Source organism: Marmota marmota, unplaced genomic scaffold (assembly GCF_001458135.2).
Source record: "Marmota marmota marmota unplaced genomic scaffold, marMar, whole genome shotgun sequence".
Classification (NCBI taxonomy): domain Eukaryota; kingdom Metazoa; phylum Chordata; class Mammalia; order Rodentia; family Sciuridae; genus Marmota; species Marmota marmota.
The window spans coordinates 60,460,614-60,485,088 of record NW_026000026.1 but is presented as its reverse complement, the minus strand read 5'-3'; the positions used below and the strand labels follow the sequence as shown (position 1 = coordinate 60,485,088).

General features: G+C 34.2%; 1 protein-coding gene across 15 annotated transcripts in view; it reads right to left on the bottom strand.

Moving 5' to 3' along the window:
* Pam (peptidylglycine alpha-amidating monooxygenase) overlaps positions 1 to 24,475 on the bottom strand; it is a 287,901-nt gene that overhangs the window by 39,431 nt on the left and 223,995 nt on the right. For 9 of the 15 annotated variants that reach the window (XM_048811491.1, XM_015483974.2, XM_015483969.2 and 6 more), the window contains exons 13-15: positions 23,561 to 23,745; positions 22,430 to 22,498; positions 7,916 to 8,239 (exon numbers count right to left, since the gene is read on the bottom strand). In XM_048811491.1, coding sequence (XP_048667448.1) covers positions 7,916 to 8,239; positions 22,430 to 22,498; positions 23,561 to 23,745 — 578 coding nt within the window. The remainder of the gene's footprint in view (positions 1 to 7,915; positions 8,240 to 22,429; positions 22,499 to 23,560; positions 23,746 to 24,475) is intronic. The other 6 variants (XM_048811497.1, XM_048811494.1, XM_048811493.1 and 3 more) reach the window with 1 other exon arrangement.

Sequence of the window (24,475 nt, the reverse complement as noted above, 5' to 3'; positions counted from 1 at the left end):
TTGGGAACCACACAAAAGGTTTTAAAGCATGAGGTGGCATGATTAAAACTATATTTTTTAAAGTTAACTCCAGAAATAAGGTCTAAGAATTATAATCAGAGACACCAAGATAGCTCAATGGATGGATACATCATTTCCCCAAGAAAATGATTTAAATAGTTTGAAATTGCTTGAGATACAGGTTGTACTTTGTTCATTCTCAGCTTGGTTATAGTGTGTCTATTTAGTTGCCACTCTGTTATACTCACTCCCCAAAGGCAGAAACTTCTGTTGGTACTCCACATGATTCTCAAGGTTGGTAACAATATAGATACTTAATTACTTTTATGAGAGTCTCACATCCCAGAGCCATTACAACTAGGTAGAATTCTTCCAAGGCAGGAATCACATCTCAGTGTTTGGTCAACTTGAACAGTGCTTGGCCACAGTATGGCCTAATAAATGGACTAAACTGAGTCTATGCTCCATTCTCTACTTGTTTATGTTGTGAACATAATGTTTATGTATTTACATGTGTTTATGTATTTACACATCCTTATTATCTTATAATTCACTTGTATGGCCACTATTCATCCTTAGAACAGAGCTGATGATACTGTGAGGATACTGAATAAAAATGTGAATTGTTTAATTACTCTCATTTAATATCACAGAAACATATCACAGCTCCTGGGACCTTTCTGTTCAGTGGTCCACCAAATAGTACTGGGTGCTAAGTACTCATGAAGGTGCAGAGAAACTAATTCTGAAAGAATATGCCAATGTCACCAAGAGTTCTTTGTTCTGGGACCAAAAATGGAATTCATAAAATATTGGAAGTAACATGTAAAGAACTTTAATATTGTTGTGAATTTTCAAACTATCAAACACCCTTAAACTGGTTAAGAGCTTGAAAAGTCTGCAAAAAAGCATTGACACATGGATTGTTTTGAGCCTAATCATACCTGTTATGAAAATATTGGTTTGTTACATGAAAGAATAATTTTTGGTTGAAAAATTTTCAGGGAGGAAAGGCAGTGTGAACACCTAGAACATATTCATTAAAATATCAACTTTTGGTAGATTTTCAGTATGGCAAAGGTGATGTATAAGGAAATGTATGAAGTCTAACACCATGAATAATCTGGTTATTTAAGTATCAAATATATAGAAAAGTTATTAAATTGTATTTGATTTTATTTAAAATACTTGACATTTATTAAGATTACCTAGCTAAGAGTTTAAAATTTGTAGAATATGGGTATCCTTATTTGCCAGAAATTCTAGATAGCTAAAGGAGAACCCAGTTCATGTTCTCCTCTGTGAATGCTGGTCCAGGATGTTGATGCCTCAGGGTCACTGGTTCTTTTTTCTTTTCTTTCCTTTCTTTTTTTTTTTTTTGTTTTTGTTTTTGGTTAGGTAATTCAAGGTTATTCCCTTTAAGATTAAATGATCATGAATTAAGTCTGTCATTTAAAAGAGTGGTATAAGTAGATGGAATTAATACAACTGTTTTTCCCATCCCTGCTTGTCACTACTTGAGAATCACACAACACTATAATGGTATTGGAATTATCCTGTCATTTTCTCCTTTGATGGGAAGACAAGTTTAGCCCTGAGCCAGACTTCAGACCCCATCATCAAGAATGATTATTTTAAAATCTCCAATTAAGTAAAATTTCAAATCCTTACTAAAAAAAATACACACATATCTATATCTATATCTATATATTTTTCCCCTATCCTTTACTTAACACTTTCAATCATGGAGAAATTAAAAATTATAGTTTAGTTTCCCCTTAGACTTTAAGAAACAAGTCAAAACATGACTAAGTTAATTCTGTAGATTTACAGTTTTAACTTGGAAATTAAATACAAACTTCTTACCTATGACCTTGGGCATCAAACGCAGTCTCTAAAGTGTGAGGTACTTTAAATTCAGATGGTAAATGATAAGATTAATTAAAGCTTGATCACTTATATTTTAAAATCTGCTTTTAAAAATTTATTAGAAGAAACAATACTTTTTAAAAAAAATAAATTTATATAATCTATTGATCTTAGTGGCTTTGATATAACTTCATTGTAATTTCTAAAAGATGAAAAAAAGTGAAAAAAAATCCAGAGATTTTATTTATTTATTTTTAAAAATATCTTTATTTTATTTATTTATATGTGGTGCTGAGGATCGAACCCAGGGCTTTCCACATGGTAGGCAAGTACTCTACCTCTGAGCCACAACCCCAGCCCCCTCCTGAGATTTTAAAATGGTGTCATTTTTCAACTGATATATAACAATTTTTATAACAAGTTTAGTTTTCCTATGAAAATTACTTATACTCATTATAAATAAAGATAAATGTTTAGCTTCATATTATGTCATGTATTTAGAAAAAAAATACTACTGTTAGAAAAATTAAATATTACTATTAGAATTTCATCAATAAATTACTAAAAGAATTGTACACTTTCCAAGAAAGATTAATGTTACTGATCAATGCTGCTTTCACATGAAATTATTAATAAGCATTTGAAAGGGCATTCATTTATCTGTGCTACATAAGGACTGGTAGAGATAGATGAAGTAAAAATTATATAATTTCAAACCCAGAACTATGACAATTTCAATGAAGCATCTTTGACAAATATTTCCTAAGTGTGTTTTTTATAGGGCATTATACTAGATTTGGGAAATACAAAGAAGTAAAATGTGTTTTTTGGCTTTGACAAATATAAAGATATAATAGAGATATTTAAAAAAACAGGATGGGAATGTAATAGGATACAATAAGAACCAAATACTTTTGACACAACAGTGCAGGAAGGCAGGCATCAGTCTATACTTCTGACTGAAGTTTGCTTGGGCTGGACTGGGGTGGGGTAAAGGTCTACTTGGGAGATCTCCCAGAGGAGCAATATTTGTGTGGGCACTAAAAGGTAAGGGGGTGGAACTTGCTGAGTCTAGAGAGGGCAGAGAATACTCCACTCAGAACACAGGAGGATGTTTATGATTTCAGAATGTGTTTCAAGATGTTTAGAAAACTGGAGAGGAATCCTGTTTGTGTTTGGTGTTTGGGGGAGAGGGGGCAGGCAAGAGGCAGAATAAGCCAACTCTGAGATTTAAGCCTAAGGAAAAAGAGCCTGATAAAATTACTAGAACATTTCAAGCAAACCCAAAATGTAGTGGTTGCTTTTCCTGCACTTGCCAATTTCCACTGAGTAAAGAAAAGATGCTTTATTTTGATTAGGGATTGTTATTAATCAGAAGTGCCAGCAATAACCATAATTAAGTAGAAGTATAGGAGAAATATTTATACCAAAGACAAAAGGAAAACAAGAAATAATTATAATTTTAACTTAATGGGGAAGAAGTGAGAAAGAGAGGTGAGATTCAACCAGGGGCTCAAAAGCATTTGTGGAATTAAAGTTTCTTTCGTTGTAAATGAAATTTTAATTTTGGTCAAACAGTTTGGCAATTGACTGAGTAAGCATGATCAAAAGTCATCTACATCTATAATGATTATAATTGTAAACAAAGATGATTAAATGAAAATTAAACTTCCTATGTATCTATCATCTATCTGTCTTTTCTATATAGTTTATATTTTTGTGAGATGCAGAATAACAAAGTGACTAAAAAATAAGACTCAGGAGCCAGTGGGCCTTGTTTTGCTTCTTGGTTCCTTAAACTGTGGAACTTGGGCACCTTTCTTTGCTTCAATTTCTTTCTATCTAAAAAAGGTTTATAAATAGAGTTATTGGGGGGATTAAATGAGTTAATGAATCTAGAACACTTAGCTGGGTTCAAAGTAAGTGCTATGTAGTTGCAAGTTGTTACTTGCTTCCTCTCCAGAGATGAAAGTTCAACCAAGAAAATGCCTTACTTTATCCTAGGAATTCTGTGAGACTTGCCCAGTAGTAAACATATGACTGAGAATGAGATAAGAATGGTCTCGAAAATAAATGAGTTGTTCATAGGAATTAATGAAAAAGCTCAATGATTGGTAAGAGTAGACTTTCTGAGTGAATCCTCTTACCTGATCAGAGTGTCACAAATGCAATGTAGTTTAACATCCAAAAGTTAGCAGTATATGCTGAATCAGTCTTTTATAGTTAATAAATAGTAGTGCAATCAATCCTTCCTGCTAGAATAGCTATATCTAGTTTTTCATTGTTTGTTCAATAAGCCCAGTTTCCAGAAGGCAACTAGTAGAAAGACAGCTAAGATTTTATTTCTATTCAATCAATTCTATTTCAAAGTAGATATTAAACTAATAAATAATGGCAGTAATTAAACTACATGAAGGATAAAAAAGGAATGCATTTGTTGCCCAGATGACCAAATTGAATATTTCTACATTGTACATCACATACCACATGCAAACACCAAGGTAGATCAATGTAAGTGATGAGAGATGGGAAGAGCCACAAACTTCCATCATGATAGAACACTGCCAAACACTTTCTTAAATTACTAAAGTGTGAAATTTTGCAGCTTTCCTATACCCTGCAAGATAAATATCTTTTACAAATGCTACTTAAGATAAAGTAATTAATATTTATACTTTGGTATTTAATTTTTGGATCTCAATTCAACATGACATTAAGCTAGTAATAATCATCATAAGTATTATTAAAGTGTCATAACATGTTATAAATGCTTATTATTTTTCACTGTTAGGAAAATTTTCCATATATGTTCATCTGACCCCCACTCAAAACCTATGAGAATTGTGCTGTTATAACCCTCATTTTGTAGTTGGAAAACCTAAAGATTAGAGAATGAAGCAAAAAACAAAACTTGCTAAGGGCCCACACAGTAAATGGTATAGTTTGAATTCAAAGCTGGTAGAGAGCCAGGAGTCTACTACATTCATTACACTACCTCCTTGAAGTGGGTTCCAAATTTTATCTTGGTCAAATGGAGAACTGGTTGGGGATAAACTGCATTGTTTGTGGATATTTGTACTCTTAGGGACACAATAAAAACATGTTGTGCAAAACTGGAAACTGTCTCTCCACTGTGCTCATTATGAAGCTTGGTGCTCAATGATATTCAACCCTAAATCATGTGGAGAACCCAACATTAAAGGCAGATGCCAGGGTATGGAAGCAAGTAGAATCCTGATCAAACTAAAGGTTCACAAAATGGCACTGTTTTTGAAACTCTCACGTATTCCTGGGCCTACCATACAGAATCATACATAGAGTTTTGAGCTGATCCATTAATTGCGTCTCTGAACTGTAAGTTAGTCAGCTGGATAAGATATCATATTGCAGTTCCAACTGGTGAACCAGTCAATGAAATCTAAAGTGCTATTGCTAAAACACCTTTGGGATTGTGCTGGTTCCAAGAACTGGGGACATAGAATTGGGCCCTGAGTGGAAGCTTCTAGTTTTTAAGCAGTGAGGATCCAGAACTCCTAGGAAGTATACCTGCACTGAGGAATAAAGTTCAAATCTACTGAATTATAAGGAATTAGAAAGTGCACATTGGAATTCATAAAGTCCAATTTTAAATTCAGACTTGTGACCTCATTCAAATAAGTTAATGTCTAATAATATATTTCATGATATCTGAAGTTACTATGAGCTATAATAATATCAAGCCACACAATAGTCTTATATTTTTGTCAATAAAATTTCATATAAAAAGTTACTTTCTTCTTTTCAGTTCACACAATTCCTTATAGAAAATTAGGTACTCAGAGAGAGAAAAAATTCTTCCAGACCTTTAGGGTCCATTCTCAGCTTTGCCTAGAGTATAAAGAAAAGGCATGAGGAAAAGGATGAAAGATTATTCATCAAACTTATTCCCCTTGCCCATACCCTCAGGAATACACATGAATTAGACTACCAATATATATTCTTAGGGCTTTACATGTGAATAACTTCCTGACTTTTTATTTTGCAAAATGGAAGTGTCAGCTTTCCTTTGGCTTACCCAAAGGAGTGACACAACATCAAATAAAAACTTAGATATTGCATTGTGCAATAATAAAGAGTGAAAGCAAATTAAGAAAAAGTCTTAGGCTAACTAACTGTGAATTTTGATATATTTACTTTATTTATTTATTTATTTATTTATTTATTTATTTATGGTGCTGAGAATCAAACCCAGTGCCTCATACATGCTGCCGCACTCTACAACTGAGCCACAACCCCAGCCCTAAAGTTTGCTTTTTTGCATTTAATTTTTAAAAACTTTTGGAATTAGTGAAATAACATTAAATAAGTCATTAAAGAAAAGAAACACATGTACATTTTCTTTACATAGTTAGGATTTTTGCTATGATTTTGATTCATTAAAATCAGACATTCATATATATATATATGAAACTAAATCCTGGAGAAACATTTTCTCCCAAGCACCTCTATGTGTTTAACCTGGAAGATACAGGAGATTTGGCATTTTCTTGTACCTTATGAATTTTTTTTCTTAGAAAGCAGGTTTCAGGTTTTGGAAAGAATATGCCTTATATCCTTATATCAAATTCTGATTTTATACTGATACTAGTAATGCTTATAAATGACCAGGATATCATTTCAAACCCAAGAGTAATAAAGACAAATCATGGAAAAAAGTGTGCTACAACTATAGTGTTTCACACCTGAACAGAATCCTATTCTCACAAAGAAGCCTTTTTTGCCTTTTATAATTCCATATTGTTTGGGTTAAAATTCACTATGTTTAATATAGATCAGACAATCCTGTGTTTATGGAATGGGCACTGCATGATACACTGCACATCTTAACACTGAACCTTACAGGTGCCAATTCAGTTGTCATCTTAATTTTACTTAAAGACCTTAGGTGATTCTCAGGCAAGGAGGTCCAGGGACCACCTCTTGAGACACAGTTTTATTAGACAAATTTAGGATAAGTTAGAGCAGGGCTGAACCTGTTGAAATGTGAAGTTAAAAGTCCAAGTTCCAGTTAACATCTCAGAGAAACCATTAGACGCATCCCAAAGGACAATGCTTGAAACTTTCATGTGAGCAAAAGGCGCTGTATGCTAATTTTTTTTCAATTATAAATAAAAATCAGCTGGGTGTTGAATAATTTATGGCTTCCTGCAAAGCTGAATTTGAAAACATCAAGCTGGCAGCCAGTGCCATTCCAGCCCACGCATGGACAGCTGCCATACATGCATATCTGTTACTTTTTTGGAGATTATCTCCACATGCTGTATTATCTGGCTTTCCACATTAGCAGGTAACATGAAACACAATCAATATCACAGAGGCCACAACACAATTAAAGACAAAGATGAGGCATCTACAGCTCGCCCGTACAGAAACCTGAAGGGAATAAGGTATTGTCCTCTAATTATGGAAGCCAATCTTGGTTAGAAATAAAGATAAATCTGATAGTTATTGACTTACTGGAGGTCCCTTCAGAAATAAATATGCAATTAAAATAGCAACTGATAATGGAACTTGAGAAATCAAAGTCACAAAATGGTTACATTTTATAAGTCAGTTGGACTAGAATGTTGAAAGTATAAGATTCCTTTGAGGGAAATTTAATTACTGTTAAAGAAGATAGTGTATAAGCATCGCATACACTGGGACTTACATGTGAGGTTTTGAATTTTCAATTTCTTTCCATTGAGCAAAATGGAAAATGTTGATTTGTTACCCTGAATTTCATATGCCACCATCCCCCAAATGATCCAACTCTTTTTGGTCCTTATAGCTCTGGTTCACCTATGGAACAGACACTGAATTCATATAGTATTGGAACATTCCCCACTTCAAAAAAGAATTCCTCAACAAAGGTAGTATCTGATATCTTAAATCTGAGGATTATTTTCTCTAAAAAGTCTTTTTCATTGATGATTTTTTTCACCCATATATTTTTATTCCCTTCAGATTTTGCTAATGTGGATTGTAGCACTTTACACTTAAAAAAAAAAAAAAACCCTAAACGCACCTCCTGTGTGTTCTGGTTCCGGGGTACTTTCACCAGGCAGGGGCTGCTGTAATGAGAAAGCTCTGCTCTCTGCTGGCCTCAAATTAGATTCTAGTCTGTGGAATTTGTGAATTCTGTCTCTGACAAGAACAGAATTGCCCCTTTCCTCATGTTCTGCACCCTCTCTGGCATCAGACCGACCAAGATCCTTTTTTTGGACTACGTTTGCAATCTCAGCTACCAGGTCTGATTCTGATTCTGCCTTTTCTGTAGGATTATATTTGTGCACATGAACAACATCTTCCCTTTCTCCTAGCAGCTTGGAAAGCAGTGAATAGAAATCACCTGTGGAAAAGAGAAGAGATAAAGAGGTGGAGGGTTGATGAGATTGTAAAATTTACAAAATTTGGTGCCTTAAAAATATCAACTCTTGATTCTTCAACAAGTATAGGAAAAAGAAAACAAAGAATTACTCAGTGGAAGAATAATATACCTTCACATTTCAATTACCTTTACTTCTGTCAAGAGTACACATATTATGCCTATTGACATATTAGTCAAAACAAAATAATGCACATGTGATTTCATGGTACAATTCAACCAACAGCTTTCACAGTATAGTTTAATTGATATGAAAGTTAAGAGTTCCTCAGATTTGTAAAATAAAATACCAACAGCTATGTTAGAGAAAAGATATCTTTACAGGCAAACCCTGTGAAGGTTTTTTTTTTTTTTTAATTCTATTAAAGTTTAAGCCATCAGAAAGAATTATATATTTTTTTCCAAGAAGATCCTGTAAAATACAACAAAATATCACATATGTGTTCGCTTGGCACTTGGTATACCAGTTTTATCACTATTTTGTTAGTAATGCTACTGCAAATCATTCCACTTGTTTCCTCTAAATAAAAAATGAGAGAATAATTTTGTAAGCAAAGAATAGTTTGAAGTTAGTTTGAAACAAAGGAGAATATGTTAACAAACTAAAACCATTGGAATAATTTGCCACTAAGTGTGTTTTATATTTTCCTACATAGATAGTATGGAAGGAACTTAAAAATAATAATCCAATTCCCCCCCAACAATTATTTATCAAATATGGTCACAGATAGAAAAATGTCTACAGAAAGTTCCTGAATCATTTTAATCTTCATCATTTACATCTATGGCTTAAATCTGTGTTGAATGGGAAACATGAAATCATTCTTATGGTAACCCCCAGTTCTTCCTGTCCTTACCCTCACCCTGAATTAATCACTGCTAATGAAGAAATTACTTGTGACTATAGAATCCCATTGCCTACTTTTTAATTACATTAATAGCACCAAAATATAACATTTATAAAACCTGTTTTGTGGATATTTGGAAATAAAAATGGTGATTGGTTTAGCCATGATACATTCCACCAAAGAATATATTAAGAAATTGGTGCAAGGGAATATGAAGTCTTTCCAAAATGTTGCTTAGAAATTCTGTCAGGTATACATATAGTCATAGTCAAATTATTCCAAGTAGGTTTTCAGTTCTTGCCCATGAAATCAGCTTATCCCAGGTGAAATACTCAATCAGAAAATAATTACCAACTAATAAGGGTAATTTCTGTAAAATGAACAAAGCAAATTATAACTCAAGCAAACTGGTTAGGCCACAGGTGGCATTCTGCCTCTCAGAAGAAAAATTAATCCATTACTGTTAAATTCTCCTGCCCCACATGCTAAATATAAACAGTTTAATACACTTGTACAATAAGACATTTTATATAGAAAATAAGACACAAGGTAATTTCAGGGAGAGATTTTAAAAAAAACATAGTTTAAAAACTTGATTAATGTCGTGGGGCTAATACTGATGCCAGAATACAGGCTCAGAATTTGCAGTCCTTCAGCTTTGTTAGGAAATATCTAACAGTGGTGATAAAATACTAAATGCAGATCACTCCAGTTTCTTTGAAATTGTCATTACAATTATCACTGGGTTAAGAAAGCAAAAACGGTTAAAACAATGTAATGATCTTGGCTGCAATGCAAGTTGCACTGAGCTTATGAGAGCATAGCTCCGAGCAGAATTTCTATAAATACCTCTTTACATAGGAGAAAGGCCACTAGATGGCTATCTCTTAATTCTCATATACAAGATAGAAAATTGCTTTATTTATTATTTTTGTTTTTTACCCCTCTTTAGGTTTATCAGCTAGATGGGCAGATAAAATACTGAAATGTTAACCATTTTTTCTTAAGTATATTAAGATCTTTATTTAAGAAACACCTCTGAGGAATACAATGGATGAAGCAAAACATGAACTAAGGAGGTTGGGTGACTGATCTCTGTACCATCTCTCAACTTTTTCTGTCTTTTCAGGTTATACTCCAGCTATCTTGGAATTCTACTTCCTTTAATGTCAACTTTGTTTCTTCTTTCTGGATAACTTGCTGTCACTCATCAACTAGCTCCTCAACCTTCAGTTCTTGGGAGCCAGTTAACCACTTACATCCAAAACACCTTCCTGACAATTCAAATTAGGGGTGTCTGCTGTGTGTACATAGAGTACTCAGGTCTTTCCCTATACCCTTTTATTTTTGGTACCAGGGATTGAATTTAGATGCACTCCACCACTAAGTCACATCCCCAACCCTATTTTATATTTTATTTAGAGACAGGGTCTCATTGAGTTGCTTAGCACCTTGCTTTTGCTGAGTGAGGCTAGCTTTGAACTAATGTTCCCCGAGGAGCTGGGATTATAGCGTGCATCACCACTCCCAACTTTTCCCTGTACTCTTAACTGTCCCCTGCTAGTCTATATTTCATACTTGTGAAACCCTACTTAGTAGTTACTCTGTACCTTTAAATAAATTTCTTAACCTCAAATATAATAACTATATTTGAGATTTGTTTTGTGGATTTAAAGGTAGTTAATGTAAAATACCTAGTCCTGGGCATACCATGATAAAGCAGGTACCACTAATTGTAGCTTCTTTGATTACTAATTAAAAAGACAAACTTTAGTTTCAACATGTATCTGCTGCAAACTATGGCTTATCTAAAATTTTAAAGTCAGTACCTATTTCCTAGTCAAATATTGGGATATTCTTTGTTTCTTTGTTTTTCTCTACTGAACTTTATTTTATTTTTTGGTATTTTTCCTTTTTAAAATCAGTTCTTTTTTGTTTTATATAATAATAGGATTCATCTTGACATCATTATAAAAGCATGGATAAAATGTGTTCTAATATAGTCCTCAGTACTTCCATTTTTCTCCCCATCTCCCTCCCCCTGTTCCCTCCCTATATGCTACTGATCTTTCTGTTATTGTATGATAGTTTTTTAAATTAGTATCTTGTGTATCTACATGATGATGAAATTCACTGTGGTAAATTCATGTATGTACATAGGAAAGTTATAAATAGGCAAAAAGAAAAAAAAACTTCTTTTTAAAATTTATAGCACTCTATTTTCTCAACAGGTCAGTATGGCTGCTATAGTTATTTGCTCCTTGACTTTGCCTAAGGAGCCATTGTATCTGTACTTTTTTCATCTATTACAGAGAAGGAACTATTCCTACTATAGTGTTCTGGATGCCAGCCCTGCCCTGACACCCTAGTCTTTCTTATGTGCTCTCTTTTTTCTTTTAATACAACTTCTCTGCCTCACTTGCCTCACAGACTATAAATACACTCACTTAAGGCTTATCTTGAGTGATGTGGAGGTGGGGAGAGATCCTCCCATGATACAACATATCTTTCAAACTCTTCCATCTTGCCATTTCCATTACAAATTCCAGCACTGTACAAAAACCCTTTCTGTGATAATGGAAATATTCTATGTCTGCCCTTCCAACATTATAGCCACCAGCTAAAGGGGTTACTGAGTATTTGTAATGTGGCTAGTGTAACTGAGGAAATTCTAAATTTTACTTACTTTTAATTAATTTAAACCTCCATGCGTGGCCAGTGTCTACTATACTGGACAGTGAAGGGGGGCTTTTTGTTTTCCTTGTCCTCACATCCTCTTCCCTCCTTAAATAAAGACATTTGCTTTTATTTCCTTCTTCACCACTATATGGCTTCTTCATGAATGGATCAAGAGATCCACTCAGGTTGCCAAGTTTCAGCCCAGACTTAGCAACTGCCAAAGCCAAAAGACTCATCACTTCGGCCAACTAGAGACATGGAGGATGGATGAGTCTCCATCAGAAACTCCCCTTCCACAGTGTTCTCTCTCTCTCTCTCTGGACACAATACCTTTATTTTATTTTTGTGGTGCAGAGGATTCAATCCAGTGTCTTACATATGCCAGGTGAGCGCTCTACCACTGAGTCACGATCCCAGCCCCTTCCACGGTGTTCTTTACAGAGCTCTACCAGCTATCTTTTCTTCCTGTTTTTCTTTTGCCTATCAAAGGAAAAGGTTGGCATTGCATAACATCTATTTTTAGCATATTTCCCCTCCTGGCTACAGTTTTTTTTTTTTTTACTAAGTAATCCCAGTCACTCACAAGGCTTAAACTACCACCTCCAGGCAAATGGTGTCAAAATCTGGAGTTCCTCTAACACCAAACTGTTACATAAAACTTCTGAAAAATTCCACTTGCATGTCTATTTCACAGGCATATGAATTTATTATGTATACAATTGAGTTCTTTATCTTCTCTCCATATTTTTTTTAATAATAGTATCTCTCCCAGTGACAATACTGTGTTTTGAGCCGATCAATCCCCAAAAAACCTGGATCTGGCCTCTTTCATCAGTGAATCACAAACTCTAAATTATGCTGACTTGTCAACATGATATTTTCTTTCCCTACCAACTGTACTCCCTTGGAATTCTTATTATTCTTCAACTGACATACTGAAAGGCTGGTCTCCTTCCTCAGAACAGGTTTCCAGTATGGTTTAGAAAGTTAAAACCTTCTGGAATGTTATAAAGGCTGCTTTAACCAGGCATGGTAGTGCACACCTTGTAATCCTAGTCACTCAGAAGACTGGGGCAGGGGGTTTGTAAGTTCCAGCCCAGACTCAGCAACCTGGTGAGACCCTGTCTTGAAACAAAAAATAAGAAAAGCTGGGGATGTAGCTCAGAGGTAGATCACCATGCGTTCTGACCCTAGCACCACAAACAAGACAAGACAAAGCAAAACAAAAACAGCTGCTATGGAACTAACTTGTGATTGATGGCACCTCACTTTTTCTGATTCTCCTGGGTTCTATTTCACAGACAGTTTTTCCTCAGCTCTGTCAACGTATGTTTTTCTGGATGGTTATCCCTAATTCTGAGACCCACTGCTAAGGTAACCATATAATGTATTTTCCAAACTGGAACACTTGTGAGAAGGGAAGGGTGTTATTCATATTTTTACAAAAAATAAAATGGGACAGTGCTAGGAAAACTTTGGAGTTTCTTACCATACCTATTATTGACAAAAATAACATATAGAAAGTACTTTATAGACCAAGGAGTGGGATAGCTGGGTCAAATGGTGGTTCCATTCCAAGTTTTCTAAGGAATTTCCATACGGCTTTACAGATTGGTTACACCAATTTACAGTCCCACTAGCAATGTACGAGTGTGCCTTTTCTCCCACATCCTCACCAACGTTTGTTGTTGTCTGATTTCTTGATAGCAGCCATTCTGACTGGTGTGAGATGAAATCTTAGAGTAGTTCTGATTTGCATTTTTCTAATTACTAGCGATGTTGAACATTTTTTCATATATTTGTTGATCGAACGTATATCTTCTTCTGAGAAGTGTCTATTCAGCTCTTTAGCTCATTTATTGATTGGGTTGTTTGTTTTCTTGGTATCCACAGGACTTAAAATCAGCATACTTTAGTAACACAGCCACATCAATGTTCACAGCAGCTCAATTCACAATAGCTAAACTGTGGAAGCATCCTAGATGCCCTTCAATAGATGAATGGATGAAGAAACTGTGGTATAGGTACACAATGGAATATTACTCAGCATTAAAATAGAATAAAATTATGGGATTTTCAGGTAAATGGATGGAATTGGAGAAATATGATGCTAAGCAAAGTAAGCCGATCCCAAAAAAACATAGGCTGAATGTTGTCTCTGATAAGTGGATGCTGATCCATAATGGGGAGAGGTGAGGCATGAGAAAAATTGAGGAACTTTGATTGGGCAAAGGGGAGAGAGGGTGCATGGGTGCAGGAAAGATGGTAGAATGAAATGGACATCATTACCCTAGGTACATGTATAACTAATTTTTTAATGGTGTGATGCTACATTGTGTACAACCATAGAGATGTAAAGTTGTGCTTCGATTGTGTATAATGAATCAAAATTCATTCTGCTGTCATATATACCTAATTAAAATAAATAAATAAATAAATAAATAAATATTTTAAAAAGTACTTTGTAAACTATATACAATAATAATAGCACTTAATATTTTTTAGAGCTAATAAACCCAGTCACTTTGCTAAGTATTTTATGCAATTTAATTTCTATGAAATAGTTATTATTGTTGTCCTCATTTTAGATGAGGAAACCAAAGGCATAGTACTAATCTGCACAACCAGTAGGGAGTTGAACTGGGATTCTTTTAAAAAAGACTGATTGGCAGTTGCCTTCGAATTGAGTTTGAACTCAAGGGTTCACATGTTTAATCCCCAATGTGAGGTATTTAGAGGGTGGAAACATATTCTGACTATTGTGTTTGGAGGAGGAGCTTTGGGAAGTGATTAAGACTGGATGAGGTCATAAAGTGTGATCCACCATGATTGGATACTGCTGGTTTTATGAAAAGAGAGAGAGAGAGAGAGACAGACAGACAGAAAGATACACCAGAAGAAGCACATATGTGTGCTCCATTTTTTCACCATGTGATGCTCTATAGTGTGGGACTATACCATCTGGAAAGCCATCACTGGATGTGGGTCCTAGGCCTCCAGAAGTGTGAACTTATTTGAAAAAATTTTTTTTCTTTGTAAAGTTATCCTTCCACAAGTATTTTGTTATAGTAATGAAAACTGACAAATAAACCTTCTAAAACTGGTCAATGTAGTGAATCTAGAATTTTCTCTCTTTCCTGTGCTGACCATTAAACTTTTTCATATGAATTCACCTATTATCTAGCAATCTTACTCATTTTTTTTTAACTTTTCAAATTAATTTTCTCCTGAGTTCAGGAGCTGGATTTATTCTTTAACTGAATATTTGTTCTAACTGTCCATACCATGAGAATCTTGTAAACTCGTCAAATACATATACATCATAGCATTTTGCACACGAATTGGCTTAAATAATAGACTAATAGCCAGGTACAGTGATGCACCCCTGTAATCCCAGAGGCTTGGGAAGCCAGCCTCCGCAATTTAGCAAGGCCCAGAGCAACTCAGTGAGACTCTATCTCTAAGTAAAATATAAAAAAATGTTTGGGGATGTGGCTCATTGGTTAAGCACCTTGGGTTCAATACCTGGTACTACTACTACTACTACTACTACTACTACTACTGATTAGTTTTCATGGATACAAGAAGTAGTAGAGCCAGACATGGTGGCATACACTTGCAGTCCCAGTTATTCAGAAAGCTGCAACAGGGGGAGAGCAAGTTCAAGGCTTGCCTGGGCAACTTAGTTAGATTCTGTCTCAAAATAAAACATTTAAAAAGGATTTGGGATATAGCTCAGAGGCAGAATGCTCCTGGGTTTAATTTCTCATACCACCCTCTACCAAAGAAAAAGATTAAAAAAAATTTAGAAAATTTTTTTGTTCTTTTCAGTAGTTTTTACTTTCAATTGTTAAGACACTTTACATCTATGATCAAATTCTATACAATGTTCTAAACAGTTTTTATACATTTAAATTACCTCTGGGAAGGTATAAATCACAGGATATGAAAGCAATAAAAACCTCTCATTTCTTATTCACTGTCATATTCCCAGTGATTAGTACTGTTTCTATCGTAGTAGATATTTTAGTGATTCTAGAATGAAAAATAACTTGTTAAAAATATCACCCTTTGTTTCTGTATCAGTAGATAATTTTTTTCCTTGATGATTTTATACTGCAGTGAATTCCCATTTATTTTCCCCAATCATTCCTTCACGCTTGATTCTTATCTTATGAAAGGCAGAAATGCCCCTGGTCTTTTAAGTAACTTGACTGAGTGGGTTTGGTATTTGTAAAACATAACTGCAGTGGCAGCTACTGTGTTGAGAAAAGGAGAATGCAGGCACAACCAACTAAACTCTAGTCTGTGTGCTTGTATCGAACACCTTATGGCTCAAAGCACATTTTTTATTTAGCAAGGAACATTCACTGTTCCCTCCTCCCAACATGGGAATTTCACTGGTTTCATTTCACAACCATGATGAGAATTAACCAAATGGAAACATAATATTGAAAAGCTGCCCTATGAGTTTTTTTTTTAATAAAATAAAATGCTTTAAAATTACTGGATGAGAAAAAAAATTATCTCTAACTTTTGGACAGTATAAGTTCTTTTTTAAAAATATTTTTTTAGTTTTCAATGGACCTTTACTTAATTTATTTATATGCAGTGCTGAGAGTCAAACCCAGTGCCTCACACATGCTAGGCAAGTGCTCTACCACTGAGCCACTACCCCAGCCCCCATGGACAGTATAAATTCTTAATTGTGTTGCTGTTTTACTTTTAAAAATGAGTAAGACTATCTTCATAACTTTCCAGAATATAAATTCTGATTCTCACATAAATAACTAGTACTTCATTGCCCAAAACAAACAGCTCTTAACACTGCTCTATGATTTCTATGATACATAGAGAGTAACTAGGATGCTCGTGAGCCATTTAACCACTGACAAAACATTCCAAGTAACCAAGTTAATGAGCTTAGAACCATGCAACCCAACTGATTAATGAGAGGGATGTGAGGAATGGAAAAATAAAAGCATCCCATTTTAAATTTTAATACTTTGTTCTATGACTCAGTCACGACTGATTTTCCCTTCTGGGTAAAGCCAATTTGGTTTATTGATTGTTTACTTATTAGTTATTATTACCACATTTATTCTCAAGCCTTAAAGAAATAAAACACATCATCATCATGCCTAGCTCAAGGATCACAAGTGAAGTCAACTTTATTATATTATTTTTCCCATTATAGGGCTCATCTGATTGAAAAAACAATCAGAAATGGGTTTTTCTCTTTCTTAAGAAAATGAGAAAAATGCAAAATAGGAGAAAATAGGAGATGATGGCTTTTGCAACTACTGCACAAAGATCTGTATTGGAAAGCTCAACTGTGTGATAAATGATCGTTCACATCTGCCTATCTCGTTGTTAGGAAACCAATTCAAAACAGCATTCAGTCAGCTTCCCAGAGCCTTGGGGGGTATTTGGAATTGTGTTTGATAGATGAGTTCAATAAATAAAGACTTGTGAGCTGCTCATAAATCATAACAAACAGATACATTTTTACTGAATGGGACTACACACAAGAATTGTATCTTCTTTAAAACTGCAGTCCAAGTGGCATTCAGAGTGCTTCAAATTCTCTGAGAAGATGATAATAAAATCACTTGGACTCTTTTAGGGGGTCAGAAGGAATGTCCCATTCTGAACAAGGCAAAGAAATATAAACGTATCTACCAAGTCTCACCTTTGTTTTACTCATCCAGAAAATGTTTACCAATGGTTACTTCAGAAAGCCTTTACAGTATGCTGTTGTGTTTTTAACTTGCAACCCTGTTCCCTTGATTCTGCTTATTTGATAAAACATGCCAATGGTAATTCATTTTTGTTAGCATAAAACCACTGTGAAATTATTCTGTTTCACAGAAGGTGTCTGAAGACCTTTAACTATCTGGGGTCATGGAGTGTTTTCCCTCTACAAATTGTATTTTTGTCATATTCTCCCTGCCTTGGGAATATAGTAGCTCATGCTGACCTTTGAGTGGAAAGATTGATTATGTGAGGGCACAAAGACTACAATGAGAAGAGTTTGGAGCAAACTGAATAAAACATGCTAAAGGCCCTTTCTTCAGAAAAAAAAAATGTTGCACAGAGCATAATGCACAATAACAAGGACACACTGGTATTGTAGATATTGCCTTTCAGTTCTGTTTTGAGTTCTTAAAAATATTGAATATTCCCAATACAACTGACACAAATTTGACCACTACATTTATATTCTGAACTTTAAAGAAGCAAAATGCTAATATTCAAAACTTCTAGATGTAGTTATATAGATTCTTGCTTGCAGCTGCCAACCTTCTTAGTTTCACTATTCTTTGCCTAAACAATGTTAGTAGAAAGCTCTGGATGAACCTATGGTTACAGTAAACATATATAAGAAATCATAAAGCATACAAAATAAAGATAATTTACAAAGCGTGCATTTGTTACCTAAAAGTGCCAACCATAAGACATAAGTGAGTGATATCATTGTGTGTGTCTTGTCTGCTCTAGAGACCTGCACTACCTCTGCTTTCCATATGACTTCCTGAGATTCACTTACCTAGGATTTCCTCCACCCAGAATCACTGTCCAATTGGATTTACTGTTTAATTTATTGCACTTATTACATACACAGGTAATTTTCCACTTATAATGTTCTTAAAAGATACTGACATTTGTTTTGAATATCCATTTGTGTTTTTCTGCAAGAAGGTAGACATAATCTACTTGTTCACAGAGAAACTCAGTTTATATAAATTGGCTGTTTTAACACTGGTAGAAATATTCACAAATTATGCAGCAACTAAAAATCATTTCTGTCAATAATTTCTACCACTGGAGAAAATATTCAAGATATAATTTTTTAAAGAAAGTTTTTTTGTTTGTTTGTTTTTTTGGTACTGGGGTTTGAACCTAGGGGTGCTTTACCTCTAAGTTACATCTTCAGTCCTTTTTAGTTTGTTTTATAAATTGTGAGACAGGGTCACGTTAAGTTGCTGATATTTTCACCAAGTTACTCAGGCTGGCCTCTAACTTGTGATCCTTCTGCCTCAGCCTTCGGGAGTTGATGAAAATATAGGAGTGAGCCATTGCCCCTGGCTAAGATATTATATTTTTTAAAAGGAAACAAAATTGTATATATATTATGATCTAAAATATTGTTAAAATTATGTGTATATGTATATATATGTGTGTAATACGTATTTCAAATACAGGTATACATTTTTTACTTACATATCTGGGTACTATCAATTTTACTTGTTTATTCATACTTTATATAATTATATTCTATAATGAATATTAATTTTTTAATTGGTCAAAATAAACATTATTTTTTAAAAAAAATCTCTGCAGACTCACTTAAAGCCTCATTAAAATTCCTCCAATTGTTTCATGGTCCAAGACAACCTAAAAGGTAAAACTCTCCTATAATGATGCTTCTTTGGTGTCTTAGTAATTACATCTCTTGAGATAGAATCTAAGATACACTTGCCTTATGTCAAACCTTCTTCTATGGAGAATAGATGTAGACAAAGATATTGTCGAAAGTTGATGTGTTTGTGAATAAGCAGAGGCTGGGGGAATACAACATAAATTCATACAACTCAGATGACTCTTTCAAATGCTAGTTAATTTCCAATCAAGATGAAGACTCTGGCAAAACTTTTATAGCTAGGGTTTTAGTGACAAGAATTTCAAAGAAAATAAAACATTTAGGTTTTTCCTAGAGAAATAAGATAAACAAGGATAATAAGATAAACCAATGTTAAAAAGATTATTTGATTTCTTTGGATTTTTTTCTGTATGTTGGACATAACCACAACTTCCTGTTCATATGTGCACAACTACATTCTTTTTTATTACAATTATTTAATCATATTAATTGTATAAATTAATGGGTTTTACTGTGACATTTCTATACATGCATATATTGTGCACGACTACATTTCTTTATTTCAGTTTATTAAATAAGACTTTCCCCCGAACGCATTTTTCACAATCTTAGTAAAGGTCATCTCTTCTTTCTTACATAGTATTTATCACATCATCTTGACCTTTATCTTCCTACAGACTTTCTTATGTATTGATATAGAAAGCTTATATATACATAAAATCCACATATATAGTTTATATTATCTAGGTAGAACTATTTATATCATTTGCAAGCAAACTGCATCCTGAGTACAGAGCTTGGTTTTGAGTTCATGCCCTCTTGTGTTTTAAGTCTTTTTCTCCCTGCTTCAGAACTGTTCTGTTTCCTATCAGAGTCTGACATGTTTTGTGGGACCAACATAGATAATGTCTGTTTGTTTGTGAATAGAACAACTAAAGTATTCAGAACTTTGATGTATCAAGGTTAAAATGTATTAAAAGAATGAATACAATCTGGAGGAATGCTTGAACACAAATTGTTTGAGCTGAGCATCAAAATAAGGCAGTGGATTAACACTGAGGGTTTACTTTAAAAATTAACACACATCGAATAATTTATTTGAATAATTAGAGTCCTCTTATCAGCTATTTGGTCAATTTGACATCCACAGGAATTAATTTAAATAGATGCTCGTGCAAATAAATATCTCTGAATGGTCTTTTAGTACAAATAAGTAGATTTGTCCTGTGTGTTTTAAGGAGATAGATTGATTTCATTAGCACATCAAATGAACTAGCTATCCAAATGTGCATTGGCTATATTTCACTACTTCTCTTTAAATTCTCAGCTATTGGTTCCCAGGGACCAGCAGGTTAATACACAGACCACACTGGCCACCAAAGTGGCTTTAGTGAGGTATTGTCTTCACATAACTCAGGAGGTGACTGTTCAATGGACCTGCTAATTTCAATAGCTTATTTTCTACAGTATGAAAATTAGAGTCAGAATAATACTTTTTTCCTTTTTAAGTCATATCACTTTATTTACAGAATTTTTATTTATAAGTAGAAGAAAACAGAAACTATAGGCAAATATTTAATATATGACCATATAATTCTTCTCTGGAACAAATAAGAGTTTGGGTACATTTAAACCTCTCCCTGCACTATAAAACATAAAAGGGTAAATGTATGGCAAAATTTGAAAGCGTTTTAAAGGATTTGGTTTGTAGGCATATATGACATTTCCTAAATCCTACTGTTGGAAAAGAAAAGATTGAATCTAACATTTAAGATTGCTTTGCTCACAATCCTCTGGGTTTCTAACCTTCCAGAGGTATCAATGTCTCCCTTGATCAACTCAGCTAACTTTAAAATTAAACCATAGTCCAACCTCAGTTTCCATAGAAATGCACCATTTTACAAGATGCATCAATTAAATGGTGCTCTCCTTCCATATTATGTCATATATGTTGGTATTTGCAAATGAATTTTAAGATCATTCAAATTATTTTAAAGACAGATTTCAAACAATTTGTGCAAGGTTAAAATAATTCATTCTAATTCTGAATAAGCTTCAGTGCAATTGCAGTAAACACTGTTAATACTAGTATACTTAGGTTGCTATTACTGACATCCTTACAGATATCTAAACACGTTGAATACAATTAGCTATTTTAAATTGTACTTAACAGCCCATTACTATAAAATCATCTCCCAAGTTTTGACCTAACACACAAACAGAAATGACTTTAAACTAAGCTGTGTTTTTTAAACGGTTACTTTGTTAGAATAAGATAGAACATATTCTATACAATTTTAAAGCCTTTAGATTGGAGTTTACTTATGGTCCTGAAGACTGCATTTCCCCTTTTCAAAAACAGATTCTTCATTTTACAAAAATAATTAGAGCACAGGTGTTATCTTTGACCTAATATAATACATTTGGAAGAATTCCAATAGCAGTTGACAATGTCTAAGAAATAGGAAAGTACTATATGTTGCTAATAAAAAATTCTCTCTTGTATGCTTTATGTTGTCATTAGACGTGTATTTGTACTAACATTAAGCTAACATTTAGGCCAAAAATCACTTGGTAGGATAATGTACTCCAACATCCTAATATAAAGCACTATCTTCCAAACAACTGGCAAGAAACTAAGATCGTGAGAGTAATTGTTCATTATTAGCACATGAAGTATCTGACACATGAGCATCAAACATTCCCCCTTTAACTAAACAGAAGAGAGGCTGAATGGGTGCTTTCCTGACTCATTAAATGACACCTTAACACAGATCTATAAATGCAGAAGACAATGATCCCTCCTACCTTGCTGAAGGCAAAGAAGAGTGCCTTATAGAGACAAGATGCAGGTTTAGTTCTTAATTTCTTTTTCTTGAAACTCAAATATAGTTAGCAAACATACCATACAAGATATGCAAGAACTTAATTGGTAGAGGTCATTAAATTTAAAAAGCAGTGCAATCATTGTTTTTCATGATTATATTTGCACTTATTTGTACTATTCATAAAAGTTGCAATAGTAAACCTAAAGGAACTAAATTACACTAATGAATTTTACTTCCAAGGCCAAGTGCAATAATTGACCATTTCCTTATGAATTATGCATTATATAAGAACAGCAATAATAACATTTGAGGCTGATACAAAGCGACCTAAAATATCTCATGACTTTACAATTTGGTTGGCTATTTGAATAAGGAATACTTCTATAGGTCTGGTTACAGAAATAAGCATACATACCCTGGTCTAACACTTCTTCTTCCCGTTTTGGCTGTGGTAGTAAAGCAGTCTTATCTTTATTCTCTGTTTCTATAAAGGATCAAAGAAGTTGAGCATAAATTGGCAGCATATATTATACACTTTAAATAGTTCATTGGAATTATGCCATTAACATAAAAATATCATTCAAGACCTTGTGTTTATTATATTATTAAGAATTTATATAGAAGAAACGCTCTAATTCACAATCTTCTCCACCCCAGCATAACTACCAATTACCAGACTTCTGACATAATAACTAGGTCAACTATTTTTTCAGTGATATATAAATGATACTAAATTTTTAAAATGTTTTAACAAAACTACTCATGTTTGTTTTTTTTAAATTGACTCTAGTAACATTCTAAGAATATGTTAAGAGATTTTAAGGTATTTTCTATAAATATATTAGCATCTTAATACTCATTGCTATGCCATTTTCATTCATAAAATATCCACTAGAAAGAAATAAGGAGCTGCTCTGGCATTTTAAGATTGAATCTTCAAAACTCAATAACATCAGCATATTTCATGTAATAAAAGAAGGTGTGGGTTTTGCAACTTTAAACTAAAGGAAGACAATCAATATGACATTTTGCAGACAAACAATAAGTTACTGAACAATTCTAAGAATGAGGCCAAAAGAGCTAAGATTATTAATATCAAGATGGGATCTTTGCTTGAGGAGGCCAATTAAATAGATAATTTAAGGTATTACTGGACATGATAACCATTTTCACTGGCCAACTGTAGCACTTTTTGTTGCAATTTATAAATTCATAAATTGTCTATGACATTACTGACTATTGGAGGAATGGGATGAAGAAACTAGAAAACATGAATTAAAATGAAGAAGGGTCTACATTTATGGGATTAGCCACCAAAACTAATTTGTTTCATCACCGGCTGAGATTTGTCTTTTTAACTGTTTTGATGGGGACATGCCAGAAAGGGGAGGCACATATGAAAGAGGAAATAAGAATACATATATACAAGTTGATTGAAGAAGGGAATAAAGATGATTTTAAATACTAATCATACAGTCAAGTAAAACACATATGAGAATATAATATACAAACGCATATGCTTCTTTATGTTAAGCACCAATCTCACCTTTGTGATGCCCATGCATCATCACCATATCGGACTTCACAGGAATTGGAATATTGGCCTCCGGTGGTATAGTTCTGAATATATCTTGAGCCACATTCTGTGTACAAGTCATGAAAGAAACTGCATGCTTGGCTTCCATGTAATACATAATGTATAAGTTACACATTTCATCAATAGATGTGCCACTGTAGGCAAAAAAAAAAAAGTAGATACAACAAATCAGCCATTTACATAAAATGCATTCTTAATGCAAGAAAAATGCAACCCGTAAACCTGCCAACAATGGAGTCAATGGTGGGGATACTGCGAGTTTGTTTTGTAGTTTTCATTAAAACCCATTAGTTTTCAACATCAGAAGCCCAGTGTCAAAGGCATATTTTCACCTAACAATGTAGAATCAGTCTGTAGATAAACAGGGATATTAGCCAACAACACAGTTGGAAATGATTTTTCAGTAGTTGAGATATATTTTCTTTTCTCTTCTAAATCTTTTTATTTTTCAGTTCTTTCCTGTTTGATAAAACGCTTAGACTGGGCAGTTCCTTTTCTCTTAAACAATCACATATTTACTTAATGGTAACATTTAAAATATGTCAACAGAAATATATTACTTGACTCCTGCAAGGTAGGCGGGCCTGCGACCCACCAGCAGAAGAGGAGCAGCGGCTTGCTGAGAGGCAGAGCCGCCCCCTCCCCCTGCGCCGGCAAGGTAGAGGGAACTATGACCATCCACAGAGCAGGCCCAGCGGCCTGCTGAGGGGCAGAACCGCCCCCCACCCCCAGCACCTGCCAGGTAGGTGGAACGGTGACCACCGGCAGAAAAGGCCCAGTGGCCCACGGCTGAACAGAGCTTCCAATCACTCCTGCAAGGTAGGCGGGCCTGCGACCCACCAGCAGAAGAGGAGCAGCGGCCTG